The sequence below is a fragment of the Nelumbo lutea genome, chromosome 8, assembly GCF_056320005.1.
Source record: "Nelumbo lutea isolate HS-2025 chromosome 8, American lotus-T2T, whole genome shotgun sequence".
Classification (NCBI taxonomy): domain Eukaryota; kingdom Viridiplantae; phylum Streptophyta; class Magnoliopsida; order Proteales; family Nelumbonaceae; genus Nelumbo; species Nelumbo lutea.
Genome location: NC_142691.1, coordinates 4,253,670 through 4,277,559, shown reverse-complemented (window position 1 = coordinate 4,277,559; position 23,890 = coordinate 4,253,670). Strand labels below are relative to the sequence as shown.

The 23,890-nt window shown below is 39.8% G+C and overlaps 1 protein-coding gene across 1 annotated transcript in view; it reads left to right on the top strand.

The window, feature by feature from the left end:
- Positions 1-23,890, top strand: part of LOC148842271 (uncharacterized) — a 53,367-nt gene that overhangs the window by 12,044 nt on the left and 17,433 nt on the right. The window contains exons 2-4 of the mRNA XM_088959227.1: positions 19,429-19,794; positions 19,865-20,126; positions 21,176-21,465. Of these exons, the coding sequence (XP_088815353.1) occupies positions 19,517-19,794; positions 19,865-20,126; positions 21,176-21,465 (830 nt within the window). The 5' untranslated portion in view covers positions 19,429-19,516. The remainder of the gene's footprint in view (positions 1-19,428; positions 19,795-19,864; positions 20,127-21,175; positions 21,466-23,890) is intronic.

Below are 23,890 nucleotides of genomic sequence, written 5' to 3'. Positions count from 1 at the left end.
TTGTTCTAGGGTTTGGCTTGCCGAACTGTGGTTAAGTTTGTTCCTAGGGTTTCTCCTCGGGGGGAGAGCAGTGAGAGTGGAAGTGGGGCTGTTCCTTTACCTATTCCACTGGGTAATGAAGGTTGTAGTGGTGAGGGTGGTCAGAGGGAGCCAGACTTGAGAGTCTATCACAAGCGATGCAGGCAGGTTGATCCTAGTCTTCGGCAGTCCCGGCCAGCTCCAGTTCCTTCTGCGCCTCCAGATCCAGAGCCTACTGAGATACCTCTCACTGTTGCCACTTCCCCTTCTGTGGATGACCTTGATCTCCCTATTGCCATTTGTAAAGGGAAACGACATTGCACCACTTCTACAGCTCACGGCATCTCACAGTTCTTATCCTATGATAGTCTATCACCATCTTACCGGTCCTATCTCACTTCCATTGCTGATGTCCCTATTCCAAGAACAGTGCAAGAAGCCTTATCAGTTCCAGAATGGAAAGATGCAATGCAAGTCGAAATGGATGCCCTGTTGAAGAATAATACTTGGGCACTGGTTGACCCACCAAAAGGAAAGAATTCGGTGGGATGCAGATGTGTGTTCACTGTGAAGCATAATGCTGATGGCTCTATTGAAAGGTACAAAGCCTGGCTGGTTGCAAAGGGGTTCACTCAGACTTATGGTATAGACTACTTGGAGACCTTTGCCCTAATAGCCAAGATGACCACCATTCAAGTTTTGTTATCCCTTGCAGCAAATCATTCTTGGCTCCTGTTTCAGATGGATGTTAAAAATGCATTTTTGAATGGAGACTTACAAGAAGAGGTTTACATGCAGTTTCCTCTTGGATTCTATGATACAGAGACAGGTAAGAAGGTTTGCCGACTGAACAAGGCATTGTATGGTTTGAAGCAGTCACTTAGAGCCTGGTTTGATAGGTTCAAATTAGCCATTGGAAGGTTTGGTTATGTACAGGCCCAATCAGATCATACACTATTCATCAAGAGGGTGGAGTTCTCTCTGACACTACTAGCAGTATATGTTGATGATATTGTGGTGACAGGAAATGACAGTCATGAGATTGAGTCCCTCAAACAGCTCATTCATCAAGAGTTTGATGTGAAAGATCTTGGTGCACTACGGTACTTTTTGGGTATTGAGGTTGCTAGATCCAAGTAGGGGATTTTTATCTCTCAGAGAAAATATGTTGTAGATCTATTGGCGGAAACAGGAAAGTTGGGTGTTAAGCTGGCCGATACACCCATCGAACAAAATCACAAGATTAGTGCAAAGGGTGGGGAGCCTCTTGAAGACAAAGTTATGTTCCAACGGTTGGTTGGAAAGCTTCTATATCTCTGCCTCACTCGGTCGGATATCAGCTATGTAGTTAATGTTGTTAGCCAGTACATGCACTCCCCTAGAACTTCTCATCTTCTTGCGGCAGAGAGAATATTAGCATACTTGAAGAGATGCCCGGGTAGAGGTATATTGCTCAAGAAGAATAATCACATGAGGGTGGAAGTATATACATATGCCGATTGGGCTGGAAGTGTTGATGACAGAAGGTCTACCTTTGGATATTGTGCCCTGGTGGGAGGTAACCTTGTCTCTTGGAGGAGTAAGAAGCAGAGTGTTGTTTCCCGCTCCAGTGTTGAAGTGGAATACAGGTCAATGGCTAATGGAGTGGCTGAAATCTTATGGCTGAGGTCACTACTTGAAGAGTTGGGTATTGACTATGAAAAACCCTTAATGCTGTATTGTGATAATCAGTCAGCTATTAATATAGCCCATAACCCAGTGCAGCATGACATAACTAAACATATCGAAGTTGATCGACATTTTGTGTGAGAAAGGGTCACATCACAAGAAGTGTGTCTTCTGTACATCACATCTAATATGCAGCTCGCGGATATCCTCACCAAGGTTGTGTTAAGGAAGAAGTTAGAGACAGACCTATCCAAGTTGGGCATGATAGATATCTACTCCCAACTTGAGGGGGAGTGTAGAGAACACTAATGTGGGCCCCACTGTAGTGGTCCCCACTGTGTTCGTAGGACAGCAGTGTAGTTATTTGTTTCAGTTATAGTAGTGTCAGTTTGAGTCAGTTTGTTAATTCAGTTGTTATTTATTTCAGTTTTTATTTACTTTATTTAATATGTAAGTACCAAGGGCAGATGTGTCCTTTCCATTATGTACTAAACATAACCTATAAATATTAAGAGAGTGGCGGCGGCAGATGTGTTAGAATCTGTCCCTCCTTTCAACTCCTTGTGTTCTCCTGTTTCTTTTCTCTTCCTTCTCCTTTCCTCTCACCTTTCTTCTACTTTTGTAAACCTAAAATCTATTAGGATTCAAGACTGATTACAGTCTTGATCTTCTACTAGGCCCAAATAAGTAATGGGGAACTCCCCCACCAAACAGCCTAGAGATGAAGCACAATCCTCCAATAAAGCATCAAGAACATCATCCACCCCAATCATCACACTCTTCCTCAGATTGATCTTTTGCCCTGCCAGCATTTTATACAATTTGAGAATCACTCTTAATTCAGCACTTGCTCAGTTGATGCACCCAGGAATACCAATGTGCCATTAACAAATTGAAGATGAGTGATGGAGATTTCGTGTCTTCCTTCTCTAAACCCTTCAAGCATCCCAACTTCTGCTCCTTTACAAAGTAAGTGAGCTTGGAAAAAAGGTGTGGATATTCCATTAACAAGAACTGAAAAGGAGACCGAAGAAATACACACAAGTATCCAACTTCTCCACCTCTCCCCAAAACCCATCCTAGCCAAGATATCCTCCAAAAAATCCTAATCCACATGATCATAAGCCTTCTCAGTGTCAAGCTTACAAACTAATCCTCGATGATCACTTCTCAGCCTTAAGTCAACACATTCACTTGTAATCATCACCCCATCAAGAATTTGCCTTCCTTCTACAAAAGCCATTTGGGTTGGGCCCACAACATCATGCAAGACTGATCTTAGTCTCCTAGAGAGAACTTTATCAATGATTTTGTAGGGCCTTGAGATCAAGCTATTTGGTCTAAAGTCTTTGGTTTTAGAGGCCCCTTCCACTTTTGGGATTAGATATGTGAAGGTTTCATTAGCACTTCTCTCAATGATCTTTTGATGCCAAAATTCATTAAACATCCTCAATAAATCCTCTTTTAGCACTTTCCAGCAATTTTTGTAGAAAGATACATTAAACCCATCAGGACTTGGAGCCTTGTCACCTTTCATAGTATTTACTGCATCCCAAATTTCTTTTTCATCAAGCTCCCTTTCCAACCAATCCCTTAAGCCCTCTCCAATCCTTCCCAGTTCCAGGAAAACCTTTCTACTTGGGGTAGCCTTATACAAGTTGATATAGAATTTTCTAATTTCCTCCATCACTTCTTTTAGATCATCAATGATTCTAGAACCCTCTTCCAATCTAGAAATGAAACTATTTTTCCTCCTACCCCTTGTTTATGCATGAAATTCGTATCTCCTTTTAACCAAATTGTTCTTGACTTCTGCCTCCACATAACTTCTTCCATATGAATCACTTCCAATAATTCCCCTATCACACTCTCTTTCTCCCCTTTACCTTCCCTTGATAATATATCCCTTTCCTCTAATCTCTCCAGGTCTGCCATCTTTCTTAGCAATTAAGCTTTTTTATTTGAAATGTTCCCCTAAACCTCCTTGTTCCAAACTTTTAGGTCCTCCCATAGAGCCATCAATTTCCTCATCAAAATGAAACCTGTCCTCCCTTCAAAGTGATAACTCCTTGACTCTCTATTAAAAAGAAATCTAGCCAGCCTCCTTAAAATAGGGGGATCTTGACCATTTGACCACGTGTAGCTTGATCCCAGTTTGTTGCCTTTTCTGTCACTTAACTTTAAACAAACATTGAAATTGCCCCCCAACAGCCAAGGAAAAGCCCCCCTACTATGAACTCCCTCCAACTCCTCGTTATCCCCTTCCCCTGTTGGACCATAAACATTTGACACCAACACCCTACAATTCAGGCCCACATGATGTAAAAGCACTGAAACAGAAAACACACCCTTGAAGAAACCCACCTTTGCCCACACCCAGTGGGTTAACCACATATGAATGATACAAGTTTAAGAAGCCATTTTCTCATTATTTCTCATTGTCCATTGTCCTTTAATTTAAATTCAAATAAGTGAATAACTCATTTGATAAAAAAATTCAAATAACTCATTGACATAATTCATAATCAACTCATTTTATTATTTCTCAATCCATAATTAATGTATTAACTTTTGATTAATTGCTGGAAATAATTATTAATTCAACCACTAATACCTAGCATTAACTCAGTTTGTAATCAATTGCTGTAATTAATTCAAAGTAGAGCATGGGTGGTAACAGTTGGGTTTGACACAAATATGCTTCAAATCATACAGGACTGGAATTAGCCCAAGCTTGACCAGTTAGAATGTTTCAGCTGTATGGGCTGGTTCAACCAATCAATTTACCAAGGTATCGTCAAAGTCAACCAGTCCAGTTAAGGTTGGTTTACCAAACAGCTAACAGGTTCGAACTGGTCCAAACTCAGTTGAATGGTTTTGTAGTTTGAATCGGTTCAACAACCAATTTATATAGGTGTTGGCAGCGTCAACCGGTCCGATCTGGTCAGTTTTGTAGACCACTAACATATCTGGTTAGCTAATTCAACCATGGGGCTGAAAATGCACCTCAACATACTATTTGTTTAGTTGAAAATTACACCTACAGTAATTCAGATAATGCAAGAAAAGAAGAAAAGAGAGAAAGAGAAAGAAGAAGAAAAGAAGTTTCAGCAATAGGTTGTGGAAGAAGAAAAGAAGGGAAGAGAGAAAAGAAGAATTCAAACATCTCTCTCTAGCCTCCTTTCATCACTTTTTTTAATAATTCTAAGTCTGAGTACAATTACTTGGATGCCCTTAGAAGAAAAACAACCTTTTGAAATGAGGACTGTTCAAAATGTTGTAGAAAATTGATTGAGATAAGTAGAAATCAGGTTCCAAGAAGAGAGAAGAGGAAGAAGAAGGTGGCAGCAATTAGGGTTCAGAGAGATTTTTGAACATAATCTCCTCTTACACCCCTAATCCTATTTCATTAGCTTAATTTTAGTAATTTACTGAGAGGCCCTTAGTTGGGCAGATAATTAAAAGACATAACATAAGAGAAAAGACCCAAGTTGAGGCCCATTACAACAAAGAACATAAAGAAACAAAATAAGACAAACAGTCTATGGGCCATTCGGCCCATCTTCTCTACACTCCCCCTCAAGTTGAGCATGGATGCCAATCATGCCAAGCTTGCCAGTATCATGCTGAAGTTTAGCCTTGGGGATGCCTTTGGTAAGGAAATCAGTTAACTGTCCTTCAGAAGTGATGGAAGGTAGACAAACTTCTCCAGAAGCCACTCTTTCTCGAATGAAATGTCTGTCAACTTCAATATGTTTGGTTTTGTAATGTTGCACTGGATTGTGAGCAATGTTGATGGCAACCTGATTATCACAGTATAGCATCAATGGCTTATCATGCTCAATACCCAGTTCCTCCATCAAGGATCGAAGCCACAGCAGCTCAGGAACTCCATGATCCATGGCTCTATATTCAGCTTTAGCTGAAGATCTGGCAACTATTGATTGTTTCTTGCTTCTCCAAGAAACAATAATACCTGCCACCAATCTATAGTACCCAGAGGTAAATCTTCTGTCATTGATATTTCCGGCCCAATCAACATTTGTGTAGGCTTCAAGTTTCATATGACCATGCTTAGCAAATAGAATTCCCTTTCTAGGAGAACCCTTCAAATAACACAGAATTCGTTTTGCTACTGCCATGTGAGTGTCCCTGGGAGCATGCATGAACTAACTAATGCAACTGACAACATATGCAATGTCTGGTTGAGTCATGCACAGGTCGAGCAGTTTTCCAAGTAGCCTCTAGAAGACTCCCTTATCTTTCAACAATACTCCATCTAAGGCAGAGAGTTTACGACTCATATTAATAGGAGTAGCAACTGGTGTAACACTTATCTTCCCTGTTTCAGTGAGCAAGTCAAGTACATACTTTCGTTGAGAGATAATGATCCCATCCTTAGATCGAGCAACTTCTATGCCAAGAAAATATCTCAATTCCCCTAGATCTTTAATCTCAAACTCTATATGAAGGAAATATTTAAGATCATTAATCCCTGATACATCATTACCAGTCACAACTATATCATTAACATACACAATCAAATATATTGCCAAAGTTCCTTTCCTCTTCACAAAGAGGGTATGATCAGACTAAGTCTGCACATAGCCAAAGTTAACAAAGACAGCCCTAAACCTTTCAAACCATGCCTTAGGGACTGTTTAAGTCCATAAAGAGATTTCTTCAGCTTGTAGACTTTCCCTTCCTATCTGTTTCATACATCCCTGGAGGAAGAGACATATAGACCTCCTCATGTAACTCTCCATTCAAAAATGCATTCTTTACATCCAGCTGGTAAAGTGGCCAATCTGAGTGTGCAGCCAGAGATAGCAGAGCTCTCACAGAAGTCATCTTTGCAACAGGAGCAAAGGTCTCCAGATAGTCAAGCCCATATGTCTGTGTATAACCTTTTGCAACTAGCCTAGCTTTGTACCTTTCAATGGTGCCATCAACATGATATTTGATGGTAAAAACCCACTTATAGCCTATTGGTTCCTTCCCTTCAGACAAATCAACCACTTCCCAAGTGTCATTCTTATGCAAGGCATCGATTTCTATTCTCATAGCATCCCTTCATTCTGGAATAGTAAGAGCTTCTGGCACAGACCAGGGTATTGGGTTAGAAGCAACAGAAGAAAGATAGCCAAAATATGAAGGAGAGAGCAAACTATAAGAAAGGTGTTTGGAAATGCAATGTGTAGGACACTTCCTTTTACCTTTCCTAATAGCAATAGGAACATTAAAGTCTGGGAAGGATGGCTCCAAAGGGGTTGTATCAGTACCTGTTGTCTTTTTTGTGACTAGAAGTGCAAGAGGCTCATGTGATGTAGAGGAAACAATCTGCTCACTTCTAGTTCTTTGCCGTTGGTACAACCTGGGATTAAAAAGAGGACGAGGAGGTAATGGAAGAGGAATAGGAACACTGGAATGAGAATGAGATGACTGATCCTCCCTTGACTCATTTGAAGGAGGAAGTGGCTCAAAAGAAGACTCAACTGGGACAGGAAGGGGGAGAGCAAACAACTGTGACAAATTCTCCCCCTTTGGACAATGCCTCTCTTGAGAAGGATCATAAAAAGAAAAAAGCTCATCAAAGGTGACATCCATTGAGACATACTGAGTTCTAATCTTTGAACCAAAACAACAATAACCCTTTTGTGTGGGGGAATAACCAAGGAAAATGCATTTGTTGGCTTTTGGTTCAAATTTATGTCTTTGGATGCTTGGAATATGTACATAGCAAGTGCAGCCAAAGACACAGAGTGGAATAGAAAAAAGGTCCTTGCCCAGATGAAGAAGACTGAAAGGAGACTTAAACCCCAACACCCTAGATGGCATATGGTTGATTAGGTAGGTTGTAGTGAGAACAATATCACCCCAAAATCTTGTAGGGACATATGAGACAAATAGGATACTTCTTGCAACTTCAACAATATGCCGGTTTTTTCTTTCAGTAACTACATTCTGTTCTAAGGTTCTAACATAGGAGTTTTGGTGAATAACCCCCAAATCAGTGAGATAACGGGTTAGGTTTTTCTCAAAATATTCTTTTTTATTGTTAGATCTAAAAATTTTAATTCTGGTATCAAATTGGATTAGAACAAATTCATGGAATTGCCTCACTAGTCTAGGAACTTCATCACGGGACTTCATAAAAAATATCCAAGTATATCGTGAAAAATCATCAATGAACAAGATAAAATATTTGTAGCCACCCATAGAGGGTAAGTGGCAAGGCCCCCACACATCAAAGTGCACAATATGGAATGGAGAAAAAGATCTTTTATTACTCAAAGGGTAACTGCTTCTACAATGTTTTGACAACTCACAAGATTCACAATGAAGACTTGACAAACTAATTCCCTTAAATAGTTCTGGGAATAAATGACTCAATGAAGTAAAAGAAAGATGACCCAAACGAAAATGACATAACATGACACGACTGACAGACTCGAAAGATGTGGATCCAAAGGCGGCTTTCCCAGGTTGTCCATGGCCCTGTCCAGGAGTATCTAGTAGATATATTCCATTCGCCTCATGGCCATTCCCAACCACTTTCTAAGACTCCAGATCCTGAAAAACACAGTAGGAAGGAAAAAAAAGGTTACACAGCAGTTCAAAGACTAGGCTACTTACAGATAACAAATTTGTATTTAGTTTGGGTACATGAAGAGTAGAAGGAAGTACCAAAGAGTCTGTAGCCTTGATGGTTCCCTTGCCAGAGATAGGAGCAAGAGAGCCATCAGCTAGGGTGATTTTGCCACGGCTAGGAAGCAAATCATAAGAAATAAACAAGGTAGAAAGATTGGTCATATGATCAGAAGCACCAGAATCAATAATCGAAGGGGTCCTACGATTACCTGAGATAGTTGCATGGTTGGCAAAAGCCTATAAACTTGAATAAGCAAATGCATAAGAGTTTGAATTTCTCGGAGGGTTGGAAAAAGAGGCTACACCCTCTAGGTGACTGACCATCCTTCCAAACTTCTCATACTCTGCCTTCATAGTTGCTAACTGCTCATTAGCAGTTCTCTCTTCAGTTAGGCATCTGTCACTATCTGGACTAGTAGCAATATTGGCACTCCCTGCCTTCATATTATCGAACTTCTTTTGAAAACAAAGGGGAAGAAGCTCCGGATGCAATTTCCGACACTTGCCTTTTGTGTGTTTTGGTTTCTTACAATACTCGCAAATAATTTTTTTCTTCCTTGAGCCAATTGGATTTCCTGTAATTCCCTTAGGTTTCACCCCCCCATATTAGCAAAGTGATCATTTAACTAACCCCTTGAACCTAGATTGCTTTCCTGCTTTTTCACTGCTTACTAAGGCATAGGCTCGAGACAATGAAACACTATCCTTGGATAAGATAGTTTGCTTTGCGATGTCATATTCGGGATTCAGCCCTGTCAAAAACTCAAACACCATGTTTCTCTCAACAAGTTTTCTGTAGGTCTCAGCATCATTAGTGCTTTCCTAGGCTACAATTTCCATCAAGTCAATTTCTTTCCATAGAGATTTCAGTATTGGGAAATAAACAACCAAAGGTTTCTCCCCCTGCCTTAAAATTTTCATATCACTCCTCAACTTGTATGCTCTGGCTACATTTAATTTCTGGGAATAGGTTTCAGCAACACTGTCTCATATTTCCTTTGCTGAATACATCAACAAATAGTGTTGACTAATTTGAGGTTGCATTGAGTTCACTAACCATCCGATTACAGTATAATTTTCTTGCATCCATTTTTCATAGGATGGATCATCTTTCGAGGGAGCCTTCTTCCTCCAGGAGATATAACCCCATTTGCCTCTACTGTAGATATGATTTTTTACTGATTGTGATCATGCCAAATAATTAGTTCCATCTAACTTTACTATGGTCATAGCCAGTAGAGAGTCAACAGAGGCAACCGGAACCTGTTCGGATTCAACAACATGCTTGTTTTCAACTTCTAAAGGGTCCATCTTCTTAAAACATTTCAAAAATAACCTCTAATAACTTCAAATCACAATCAATGAAGAAAAAAAAAAATATTGTGCTATGAATCAACCTCTATGCAGTCATACCTGTTAACTGCGTCACACCCGGAACCCAAGAGAAATAGAAAAAACTCCGCCGCACATTATAGACTTCACAGAACACCAAGCAACTTGAATCGATCTTCAAGATGAAGAACAAGAAGTCTTTCAATCACTGAGCGCCCAGGTCAAACTCCTTGTGGGGCCTGTAATAAGATTTCTCCAGTTAATTAGGGTTTCGGGCAAGACACTTGATGCTGTCAAGAGGACGACAAAGACAATCTCCTCTCCAGAAACCACTAACAACTGGGCTGAAGAAAGTTTCTTTAACTATTCACCCGATTCAGTTCTCCATACACACTGTGTATGGGAAGAAAGAGGAGAAAAAGAGAAGAAGAAGAGCCCGCTCTGATACCAAGAAGAAAAACAACCTTTTGAAACGAGGGCTGTTCAAAATGTTGTAGAAAATTGATTGAGAATAGCAGAAATCAGGTTTCAAGAAGAGAGAAGGGGAAGAAGAAGGTGGCAGCAATAAGGGTTCAAAGAGAGATTTTCGAACATAATCTCTTCTTACACCCCTAATCATATTTCATTAACTTAATTTTAGTAATTTACAAAGAGGCCCTTAGTTGGGCAGATAATTAAAAGACATAGCATAAGAGAAAAGTGAAAGGATGAGAGGTCCATCACATGGACGCCCAAAGATTACGGAATAAGGGGCGAATTTCAAAAAAATTTTCCTCTCCCTTCAATTGGGAATCACATTCCCTATTTAGAAAATCATATTTTCAAGGATAAATCTTGAACCTTAAACTGAACCAGATCTGAACCAAAAGGAATGGGAGAGAATAATACCTGATACGGAGAAGTAATATCTCCCAATGAAAGTGTTCACGCCCAAGGAAGGACTGATGTCAAGATCCAATCTTGACTTCTCCCACAGCTGGAGAATGGGAGAGAATCAACAGTGTTCTTCCCCAAGAACTCTGTCCTTCGCAAGAATCAGTAGAATGGTACGTGAATATAGCTTCCTTTTCAATTCTTTCTCAAAGAACTGATGTCAAGATCCAATCTTGACTTCTCCCACAACTGGAGATCGAACTGGCAAACAGGGCGACAAGAACAGGGAGGCGGCAAGAGAGTATTCGCAGGGTGCAGAATTCTCACTTCTTGATTTCAGCACTAAAGAGGATCTGATGTGTTTCCTGTTGGTCTCCTTCAAGGCTGCCGCCCCTTCCTACTTTTGTTAACTCAAAAGATCAGCTCCTAATCCCATTAGGAGGTGCTTATCCAAATCATATTTGGATCAACCTTCTCTTCTAGTGATAAGGATAAACCCTTATCTTATCTGCAGATTAGATTGGCTTTATCCTAATCCCATTAGGAGGTTTCTAGATTTGAATCACATTCAGATCTGGACTCTCTGAGTGGATAGGATTAAGACCCTATCCTATCTGCTAATCCATCTCAGAATTCGCCCCTTTAATTAACTAAATAAATAGCCCAGTTCGAAATGGGCTTTAGGCCCATCAAGCTTATGTGCTCACTTAACCTTCCTAACTGCTGCCCAGTTGGGCTTCCTTGTATGGCGTGGGACCCAAGCATTGATCTACACATTAGCCACATGGGTTCGGCCCAGCCTTTGTTACAAGGCCTGGTCGAATACACTGTTAAAGACAGTGCACCCCCTGAAACCCATCGAATGGGCTCTATGGGCCCAACACTTACCCTAAGTGGTCCCTGGGCCAAGCCACCTTGTAACACCCAGGGACTGTGGGCAAATGCAAGATTAGCCCATCAGGTACTATCCTCAATGGTCTTACACTTAACCTCTTAGCCCTTAATGATCATACACTGCCCGACAAGAGAGGACCTCTCCCTCGGCTGCAAGGAACAGTGTTGCACTCTCCACTTATATGGATCCCGGGAATTAAAATCTTTTTGCAAACATTTTAGAAACCATAATGTATATACTTTTATATCTCATATAAAATATACTTTGCAAAACAAATCTCAACGGTTGAAATCGGTTGCCGACAGTCTTGGTTTCCAACAGTGAGAGCGCATCCCCGATCATTACCTTTGTCCGACAAAGGGGTTGATCCTGTCACTATGATCACCCCCTCAGATGAATTCTCAGATTGTCCCGACATACCCAGGTTTTGACCCCCGCTAAGGATCTCACTGATTGGTACATCAACGACAGCCTGATCCGACACCTAGTGCAGTATCATAATCGAGTCTAGGGGTCAGGTGTAACTTTCCAGTTTTGCCCATCAATCTCCAAGGTCCAGGGCAATACTGAAAATCTGGTCCAGTTCAAAGATTCAATTAATCCCACACTGTATGTGCCTAGGGTCTCACCCCGGTAGCTGAGACAAGCACTTCAACCGATTTGATGGCACCACAGTGTCAGCCTTGTTAGGATAGGTCTCCCCAGACCGACCCACTGGCTGTGAACATTCTAAACTAACACGAGTCTCAATAAGTGTCCAGTTTAAGGGTATTACATAGAAACATACCAAGGGAACATGAATCAAATATGCACTTTTATTCATTTACAATAAACTCATAAAGTACATCAATTTTGATTGAAGCTAAGGGCATACAAAACTGTCTAACAAAAAGGCCCAAGTTGAGGCCCATTACAACAAAGAAAATAAAGAAACAAAATAAGACAAACAGTCTATGGGTCATTCGGCCCATCTTCTCTACATCCTTAATGGGGTGGCCAACACTAAAGAAATAATTAAAGAAAATAAAAGAAGGCCATAAGGCCCATAACTAAGAAACATAACTTTTAAACACTACTTAAAAGAAATAAAGAACACTAGGGCCTATTCGGTCCATTCTCACTACATGTTTTATTGTCAATCTTCTCTCTTTGAATTTAATGATTTCTCGTTAATTCCCATTGTCCCATAATTTAAATTCTAATGCATTAACTATGACCATTAACTTTAGTTGAAAAGCAGTTCTAGAAGTAGGGACTGTGTTTGAAACAAAGGAAACTAGCAAGAGAATATTAGAGAAGAAGAGAGAGCTACGGCAAGAAGAGTTAGAGGATGAGAGTTTCGAACATAACCTCCCTCTAACTCTCTAATACACTTTTATTAAGTTAATCTTTTAGTAATTACAAGAGAGGTCCTTAGTTGGACAAGAAATTACAAAAAGAGAAACATAAAAGAGTATGGGCCCAGAATAAGGCCCATTACAGAGAAGAACATAAAGATAACATACAGTAACAGCCTATGGGCCATTCGGCCCATCTTCTCTACACTCCCCCTCAAGCTGAGCATAGATGTCAATCATGCCCAGCTTGCCAATGTCATGATGAAGTCTTGCCTTGGAGATGCCTTTGGTGAGAAAGTCTGCCAATTGGCCTTCAGAGGTAACGAATGGAAGGCACACTTCTCTGGATGAGACTCTTTCTCGGATAAAATGTCTATCAACTTCAATATGTTTGGTTCGATCATGTTGTACCGAGTTGTGAGCAATGTTGATGGCAGCCTGATTATCACAGTACAACATCATGGGTCTGTCATGATCAATCCCAAGTTCTTCCATTAAGGACCTTAGCCACAACAATTCCTAGACCCCATGTGCCATGGCCCTATACTCTGCTTCTGCAGAAGATTTGGCCACAACAGATTGTTTCTTACTCCTCCAAGAGACAACATTACCAGCCACCAGACTGCAATATCCTGAAGTAGATCTTCTGTCATCCATATTTCCAGTCCAGTCAGCATCAGTATAGGCTTCAAGTTTCAAGTGGTCATGTTTGGTAAATAGGATTCCTTTCCCTGGAGAGCCTTTCAGATAGCACAAAATCCGTTCTGCTGCTGCCATATGAGTATCTCTAGGAGCATGCATGAATTGGCTAATGCAACTGACAACATATGCAATATTTGGTCTAGTCATGCATAGGTACAGGAGCTTCCCAAGAAGTCTCTGAAAAACCCCTTTGTCTTCCAACAGAGTTCCATCTGTAGCTGAAAGTTTGTGACTCATATCAATGGGAGTTGCAACTGGTCTTGCACCCAATTTTCCAGTTTCAGACAATAAATCAAGAACATATTTCCTTTGGGAAATAAGGATCCCATCCTTGGATCTGGCAACTTCTATGCCAAGGAAGTATCTCAACTCCCCCAGATCCTTAATCTCAAATTTTGTACGGAGGAAAGACTTAAGAGCCAGAATGCCTGAGGCATCATCACCAGTCAGTATAATGTCATCAACATACACAATGAGATACATTGCCAAAGATCTACTTTTCTTCACAAATAGAGTATGATCCGACTGTGTCTGAACATAGACGAATTTAACAAGTGCAGCTCTAAATCTCTCAAACCAGGCTCTAGGAGATTGTTTGAGACCATAAAGAGATTTCTTCAATCTGCATACCTTTCCTTGCATATCTTTCCCATACATCCCTGGGGGAAGGCACATGTAGACTTCCTCATGTAAGTCACCATTCAGGAATGCATTATTTACATCCAACTGATAGAGAGGCCAATCAAAGTGAGCTGCCAGAGATAAAAGAACCCTCACAGATGTCATCTTGGCAACATGGGCAAAAGTCTCCAGGTAGTCAATCCCATATGTCTGTGTATACCCTTTTGCAACAAGCCTAGCCTTGTACCTCTCAATAGTTCCATCAACCCTGTATTTAATGGTGAAAACCCACTTGCACCCAACCGGATCCTTCCCTTCAGGCAAATCCACCACCTCCCAAGTACCATTTGCATGTAGAGCATCCATTTCGGTTTCCATGGCATCTCTCCATTCTGGAATCCCAAGAGCTTCTGAGACAGACCTAGGAATGGGGTTAGAAGCAACAGAAGAGAGATAGGCAAAGTATGAAGGAGAAAGCAGGTCATAAGAAAGGTGTTTGGAAATGCAGTGTGCAGTACATTTCCGCTTCCCTTTCCTAATAGCAATGGGGACATCAAGGTCTGGAAAAGATGATTCCAAAGGAGTTGAAGCAGTACCTGTTATCTCATCTGTGATTGGGAATGTATGAGCTTCATCTGTTGCAAGGGAAACCACTTGCTCATTCTTGGATCTCTTCCCAATTCCTCTTCGTGTGTTTGGCTATAGCCGAATAGTAGCATTGTTTCCAAGGAAACTTCGACCCTTTTAACAGTCAAGAACAGTGAAAAATTAACCCAGAAACAACTGAGCAAAGACTTACAGTAAGAGAGTCTCTGGTTTGTACAATAAACCAGGCCGAACACTTGTCCTCTAGGATGACTTCGAAAAAACCCTTTTCTCTGATTTTAAATCAGGCAAAGCAACTTGTTCTCTGATTCTTCCTGGTCACCGAACCCTTCTCTAAGTGTGTAGAAACTTGGGAACCCTTCAATGACCTCCAAGAATTAGGCGGGTGACTGTAAACTCTCAGCCCTAGAACCTCCTCATGTAGTTGGCTGGACTAGAACCACATGAGGGACACGCCAAGCAGTGGCCTACTCTGATACCAAGTTGAAAAACAGTCCTAGAAGTAGGGACTGTGTTTGAAACAAAGGAAACTAGCAAGAGAAGATTAGAGAAGAAGAGAGAGTTGCGGCAAGAAGAGTTAGAGGATGAGAGCTTCGAACATAACCTCCCTCTAACTCTCTAATACACTTTTATTAAGTTAATCTTTTAGTACTTACAAGAGAGGTCTTTAGTTGGACAAGAAATTACAAAAAGAGAAACATAAAAGAGTATCGGCCCAGAATAAGGCCCATTACAGAGAAGAACATAAAGATAACATACAGTAACAGCCTATGGGCCATTTGGCCCATCTTCTCTACAACTTTCTTTAATTACTAATCCAAATGATCAACTCCATTCAAATTCCCCTTGTAAAAACTATGTGCAAGTGATGTCATTTGAACCTAGAAAACCTACGTGAAGGACAGGCATTCTTACCATTAGACCATGACTAACCATGCCATTATAAAAAGTTGGTTTTAACTCTTAAGTCATTTCATAAAATTAAAGTTGTTACAAAGTTAATGGGTTATGTGGGTTGGGTTGAACCCAAGCCATTTATTTTTATTTAAATCGGTCATTAATGGGTTGGCAGGTTAGATGGTTCGGGTTGAAGCTCAACTCAAATCCAAGTCGCTCAATTGCCACCTCTAGTTAATACCCTCTCAATGAGGTTCAAGTTGGTGGTTTATATAGAAGGTGTATATAAACTTGGTGGCTGAAAAAGAGGTTCAAGCTGGCAAGGTATTGGGGATTTTCTTTTTAGGTGGTCATTGGTGAAGAGCATGCAAGAAAAGTGTGTTTTTAGAATTGAAAAAGAGAGAAAGAACTGTATAATAAAACTATTAGGAAAGATTAAATTGAAGATGCTGCTGGAAATGTTCTTAATATTTCTTGGGTATATGGGTTGAAGTTGGAGGATTTGTTTTGAGTTTAGAATGGTTTTGCATGGACACAAAAGTGGAATCAGGATTCAACATGTATTTGGCTGTTTGATTCACCAAGAAGAAAAAACAAGTACTTGTGGACAGTGTTTTAAAAGGCGTGCGCGCCTCCAGGTGAGGTGCTCCCAAAACGCCCTAAGGCGTATGCTAGAGGCGCTGACACCTCTAAGGCATACGCCTCATGCGTTTTTTTCATGAGGTGTGTTAGAGGCGTACGCCTCATGCACATCTTATATAAAAAAGACAGAAAGAAAAAAGAAAAAAGAAAAAAAAAAAGGAAAGGAAAGGAAAAGAAAGGGAAGAAAAAAAAGAGAAAAGGAAAGAAAAGAAAAGGAAAGGGAAGGGAAGAAAAGATAAGGGGAAAGAAAGTGGTTTGTCCGCTGCCCCTTCGACTGGGGGGCGAATTTCGATGCAAGCCCAATTTGTTTTTTTTTGTTTTTTTTTTGAGTAAGGGGGGGGGGGTCTTGCTCCGCTTCGACAAGATCCCCCCTTTCAACTAATCCTATGCATCTTTATTCTTCTTAATATAAAAGGTTTTTATTAAAAATAAAGAAAAAATGAGATCCCCCCTTCCTCCTCCTAACCCCCCTCCTTTTAAGGAGGCTTACGCCTCTTGCGTTCTAAACTGCGCCTCACGCCTCTAGGTAGTGGACGCCTCGCATCACGCCTCCGCGTTTTAAAACATTGCTTGTGGACACATCTATAGAGGATGATGAACTATTATAATATTACATACTTTTTTTTTGAATTCTAACATTATATTACCTATTTAAAAGGTCTAGAACTTTATCTTTGTTATTTAAAAATGATTTCTAAAGAAATAGCATTCATTGTGCATATTAGCTATTCATATGTCAAATAAGCAAGTAGATAGTGGGAAATTTGGGTATAGAGGATGCCAAAAGACAGGGACAAGTTGTAGGCAAAGGTGGTGGTAAGCATACATGGGCTGTTGGTCAATGGATGGGATGCTAGAGTGTTGGATAGGGCAACCCGAGCTTCTGCTTGGAAAGTAATTAATGCAGTTCTACCATTATTCCTTCCTTTTGTAAGCTATGATCTTTAGTGTGGGACCATATGAAATTCTAGGAACATGTCTTGTTAGGAACCTCCTCTCTCAAGGACTAATATCCTTCTTTATTTGCACTGTCAAAAATGAGCTTATCTCCAATTTTCTTGTTCCAAACTCAAGAAAATGGATTTGATTGGGACTTTGGCTTTAGGGGGAGTATAAGTGATTTTGAACTTTCCAGTGTACTAGCTTTACTTCAAACCCTTGAAGAGATTTATTCTGATCCCTCTAAGTTTGATGGCTGGATATGGACCCTCTCTTCTTTGGATCATTTTCATGTGCTTCCTTTTTCAAGGTTCTAACCCAACCATCTTTTAGCTATATTCAACTCTTACCTGTGAAGGAGGTATGGTGCAAGCCTATCCCTCCTAGGATTAGAGCTTTTTGTTGGAAAGTTGTTCAGGAAAGAATTGTACTTCTGACCTACTCCAAAAGAAGAGACCAAAGTGGTGCTTATCTCCTCACCAGTAGTGTATCCTGTGTAAAGCCAATGGTGAGGTTTGCTATCATTTAACAGCTGATCCCTGTGTAAAGCCAATGAGATTTGCTATGTGTCAAAGCGGATCTGGGAAAGTTCTTCAGTTGGTCTTTGTAATGATGCTCATTGTGTTAGGGACCTTGTTGATAGGCTGTCTTTATTAGTCCAACACTCTCTTATTCTCTAGCATCTTTGGAAGGCACATTGCAAGTTGGTTATCGGTGGCATTTGACCCAGTTCAGGGGCTTCACTCCATTTCTGCTCATGTCATTGACATCCAAGCAGGTTTAGATGCTTAGACATCAGATGGGGGACCCCTCCCCCATGGATCCTCTACTCCCCAAACTCTTCATTGGTCCAGACCCCCACCTAACTAGTTAAAGCTCATTTTGGATGGATCTTCAAATGAATTCTCATCTGGAGCTGGAATAGTTCTTAGAGATCATAGGGGAGAATTCTTACTGGCTCAAGCCATCAAGTTACGCCCCTGCCCACCTGTTGAGTGTGAGGCTCTTGCTCTTTTGGAATCTTTGAGGCTTATTGTGAATCTCAACCCCTCTAATATACAGATTGAAGGGGACACACTCACCATCATCCAAACCCTGTTGGGAGAGAACTCCTCTCCTCCTTGGCAAGTCTATACCTTGGTGGCTGATTGCAGGGCATTTTTTTTTTTATTCTATTGCCCACTGCTCCCTTAAGTTTGTACAGCATTCTTGCAATAGAGTCGCATGTATCTTAGCTAGGCATGCACTTTCTCTGCCTCACCACTTCACCTAGTCTTGTGCGCCTCATGTCATTGTGCAAGCTTTACAAGCTGATCTTGCTTCAAGCAGTTAATGAATTTTGCCTTTTTGGTGTAAAAAAAAAGGTTTAATTGAGCATAATGAAATCAAGCCCAGCAGAGAAGGAGCATTTTGTGAAGGTCTAAAGGTCTAAAGATCTAAAGATCTTTACCTTTAGAAAAGGTCCAAGGTTTTGTGTTATGTATTCAAGGTGTATGTAAAGGTGTTTAGTTTTGCTCATAGATGCTGTTAAATTGATTGAAGATGTTTTCTACAAGCAATCTTTGCTGGTATGTAAGGTCACATGGTCTTGCCATATATGGAGTATCTATAGCTTCATCAAGTTCTAATGTTGTCCTCCTTCCCCCACAAAAAGGAAAAGGAAAAGCCAAAAGAGAGGAACTAATACTACTATTTTTTCTAATTACATTTTTGGCTAGCACTGAAAGAATCCTATGCCATAGCTTTTGTGTAAAGAAGTTTTTTAAACCTATTTTAATTTTACCAGCTGAACCAACACTTCATCTCCATGAGTAGAATATTGTCTTCTCATATAAATACATTTCGGATGATCCTTATTCTAATTACTGAAAAAAGAAGGTTCTCCTTGAGGAATCGTAAAACTGCTTCGTACATTTGCTCTCGTTTGTGTCCTATTTCTTCTATTCGGTATTTCTAATTCTTTCATGGACATTGAAGAGTTGCCTTCTAAATACCAATAGTGATTTGTTTGGTCAGCTTTCAGTTTTCGTTTGATTTTAGTCTCCAGTCATTCATTTATAATTCCTTGCAGGCAAGCCCCTTGCAGTTTGTGTTATCATTGTCATTAGGCTTCTAAATTTGACCATCATGTGCAGTTGCTCTATACTTTTGTCATCTATTGCTTTGTTTTCTGCTTGTGTAACTCAGAAAGCTTGGAGAAATTAATGCAATGGCATCCAATAGCAAATTTGATCTTTCTTCTATTAGCCCAGATAAGACAGCATATCCTTCTGGGCAGCGTGGAGCATACAGTGCTTCTTCTTCATTGGATAGATCAGGAAGCTTCCATGAGGGCATGGATAATAATAGAATCCTGTCAGCACTTCCTAGCATGTCAAGAAGTGGTTCATCAGTTGCTCAAGTTGATGTGATGAAAAATTTCCAGTCCTTGCATTTTGATACAAAATTGATGGCTGTAGACCATAGGTTCCCTCGACAATTTGAACTAAAAAGAATCCTAGTTGCTGCTACTGCTGGTGATGATTCTTCATCTCTCTCAAGTAGCAAGCTCACTGCACTGGAGGATCTTAAACGGGCTAAGGTCATTTTACAGGAGAGCTTTGTGAGGGCAAGGTATTTGTTCCTTCCATTTGCACTGTAGTTTGGAGATATGATTGGTTTAACAAAGTATCTTTCTATGCAGAGATCGGGGGAGAAACCTGCATGAAGCCATGTTGAAACTAGGGAAAATTTTCCCTAGTGCTTTGGTGAGGAAGCGAACACGTGCAGATGCCTCATCAAGTGACCGGTCAAATGCCTCAGTACCAGTTCTTGGAGGAAACACTACTAAGTTGGGTCATCATGGTCATGCAATCTCAAATGCTATAGATATGGAGCCACACAAATTTGAAGAGAAGACTAAAAGTGGTATTCCCAACAAACGTGTTCGAACATCTATGGTGGATGTAAGGGTTTGTATCATGCATGTCTCATCTCAGCTTTCCAGCTATCTTTTCGGCTTTTGTTTGTGGCTCTTTATTGTCTTGCTACAACTGTATAATTATCTTAATTAAGTTGCTCGTTTCAGACAAAGCGGTTTCATTTAAACAATGAACAAGAAAGTTGTTTGGTTAGCAATGATTTTAGTAGTCATAAATGTTCACAGATTTGGAATATGCTTTATGATGTTCATGATCTTCTACTTGCAGTGCAGTAGTGCATTTAGCTATTTATCTCTCTTCCCCGTTCCAACCATTTTCTGGCATTTAAATTCATAACTTTTGCTACCTTTCTAATATAAACTGGTCAGTTTATAATTAAAAATAAATGATAATTGAATTGTTTTCTAATCTTAGCTTTATTGTTATGTGGTTTTGAACCATTTATATGTTTTCCATATAGATAATCTTACTTCTCTAGATTTTTCTGTACTTTCTCATTTAATTTTCAGGTGATCATTGAATCATATATATATTTTTATTTTAATTCATTTTCAATAAAAGAAAACGTCTGAGGCCTATAACACATCACTCCAGGTTTATTCCTTGCAAATATAGAGGAGACCTTAACTCACACCCTTCACCTTTTAAATTACCTCCTTGTGTGTTTCAGTTTTTTTTTTTATTAATTTTTTTATGATGTCTGTGTGTACGAATATATTAATGTTTCTCTTCCTAATTATATCAACATTTCTATTTTTTGATGTATTTAATTAGTAATGTTTCCATATAGTAGGATCTCTCAATGCTGTTATTATTTGGACCCTTGCATGTTGGTTTTTTCTGGCATACCAAAGTTGATCCTTTTGTTCACTTGGAAATCCATCCCAGGTGTTCCTGATGCCATAATCATGTTTCTTTTCTTATTATATTTATTTTGGTTCTCCATTTCTGGTAATTTGACATTTGTTTCCCTCTCATTTAGTTCTATCCTTTTCTGTTGTTGACTACAATGTTAGACCAGTTTCAACTTTTTCATTTAAGACTGTTTCTGACTGATTTAGATGGATGCACAGGCTAATGCTCTTTCAGTGCCATCTGGAGTCATGGATAGGGACAGAGAAATGGTCAGAGTTGCAAATAGTGGTGCAGTTCAATCCGAGGAAAAGGATAGGGCATTATCCATTGGTATGGATGGTTGGGAAAGGTCAAAAATGAAGAAGAAGCGGTCTGGAATAAAGTCAGATATTTCTTCTAGCACAATGTTGACAAGACCTCTTGAAGGTGATCATGAATCTAAACGGGCTATGCAGCAAAGGCATGGGACTGATGCCCGATCAAGGATGAATATCGCTCATGGCTTCAGGTGTGAACTTCTACAATGCTACAATCATGCATCTGCATTTAGTGATTGATCTGGATTTTCATCTGAAGATAATTTATCAGTTCTATGTGGCATGGTGAATACAATAATCTATGATTTTTTATGATGCCAAAGACACGAAAGGAATACAATAATCTGGATAGTCTGTTTTTTATTTGTATTTGAGTTGTTTTATTTGGAGTAGCTGGCATATAGGTGTTGCCTTAACACCTGGATATGTTGTAATATTTTATTTTTTAATAAATTTTATTTTTACTATAAAAAAACTCCAGCATTGTAAATCTAATTGATTTTCTTTTTAGGGAAAAATCTGGATCTGTTTTAGTATGACTGGTACTACTGGTTGTTTAGTTACATTTTATTCTGCTAAGTTTTATTTTTTATTTAATTTGAATATTTTATTAAGCTCTTATAAAAGAAGGGTGTGCATTGTAATCCTAGAACCCCTTAGAGAATTTAAGCCAGCTTCACTGTTCACTTTCTTTACATTCAATAGTCAGCTCTAGCGGAATTCCCCCAATAGAATTGATCCCTTTGCCTCCTTGTTTGGCTAATGCATCAGCTAGATTCTTAGCTGATGTTTGTACTCAACAAGATGCCATTCTCAATTGTCTAGCAAGTACTTGTTTTAGAATGTGCCCATACCTCCACGACTCGAAACTATTGTTTTGGAGCCATTCCACAAGGCCACAACTACACTGGAATATCTTTCACCATAAGGTTCTTGTGACTGTGATGTGAACAGAAAAACAAATCACATGCAACACTTCAAGTCAGCAATAATCGCAAGAAATACCAAGCTGAAAACAACAAAACAAGTTGGATTTTTAGGGATTTCAGACCTAAACCTAAAGTAGAACTCCTGGAACAGTTCCGCCATAGTAACAATGGAATCAATCTGGCCTCCCACACGGACACGTAGCAATAGAGGGATTGGAAGGTGCCAAAATGGGTTGAGTCTTCAAAACCCAAGATCCCAATACTTGAAAACCCTAGCTGGGGCTGAGCTACAACTCAAACAAGAGAGAAAGAACCAAAAAAAGCCCTTTACAGAAACAACCCCCTTCTCTTTTATCAGACTCAATGGCTTACTGGAGAAGCCAATTATAATATTTACAAATGAGCCCCTAGAATGTTACCCTTTCACAAACAACTCCTTAAAAACAAAGCTAACTTCAAGCAAACCCCCAAAAGACAACTTTTGTTACAAAAAGACCCAAGAGACCAAAACCCAACAGATGTGCACCCAACTGCCCTTAACCAGAATCTGAATTATAAAATGATGAAAATACTCCTGGACCCAAAATATCAACAAAGCTACCCAAAAACAACAATTTGGGATCCTACTAAAAAATGCAAAACAGAATACACTCACAAATTCCCTATGTTGAGTTTCCATGCAGTATGGCCAATAATTCTGCCCTTGTTGAGTTTCCAAATCCAATGGGTCCAGGAAAGATTGTTTGGATATTTCCTTGGCTGTTATGTTGCAACTTGTAAACATCAAAATTCAGTTTCATGGTATCAGGAGGACAGGGAAGGGATCATGGATAGTTCCTTACTGTTGATGAATTTGCAATGCATTGCCAACCTCTGATAATGTCACCAGTTGAGAAGGGGGAGAATATATTTAGTGATCTTAGACCAGTAGGCCAATTTAATATAAATGTTTTGCCAACCTCTGATAATGTCACCAGTTGAGAAGGGGGGAAATATATTTAGTAATCTTAGACCAATGGGTCAGTTTAATATAAATGTTTTTAATCACCTCTTCCCTGGAACGGGTTGTTTCTTTGAATATTCTTGCATTACCCTTTTCTCAGATTGGCCAAAGGATTGTTGCTCTGTTGCATCTCCAAAGGACATTCCCTCTCTTCATTGGTGGGGAAAAAAGAATTGTTTAATATAGCCTTGTTCTCAAAGATCCTAGTATTTCTTCCGCCTCATATACTTACTAAAAATGGATGCTCTAATTTGTTCTCTGCATTCTACTAAGCTTTATTGGAAGTTTTGTAGCTGACAGCATACATATTAAATAAGGCTTTGTTTATTTGAAGCCTTCTCAGACATTCCCCAAACTGTCTGAGGTTTAGGACTACAACTCGGTTGGGTTGACCCAGGCATTAAAGCCTTAGTATAATCATAAACCAACCTGATCTTTAACCCAAGGTTTTTGATCCTAATCCAACTTGACCATGAAATCAGGTAGGTAAGGTTGGGTTTGGGTTGGAACTTTGCCTACCAAATTTACATTCACCTCAACAAATAGAAACTATCATACTCATGCAAGCAGGGTAGGAGCCATGGGCTAGGAGGTGGGCCCTATCTTAATGGGGTGTCCTCTCCAGATGTAGGAATCCCATCTTCACCCCCACATTCACACATTGTTATATATGCAAATGATATG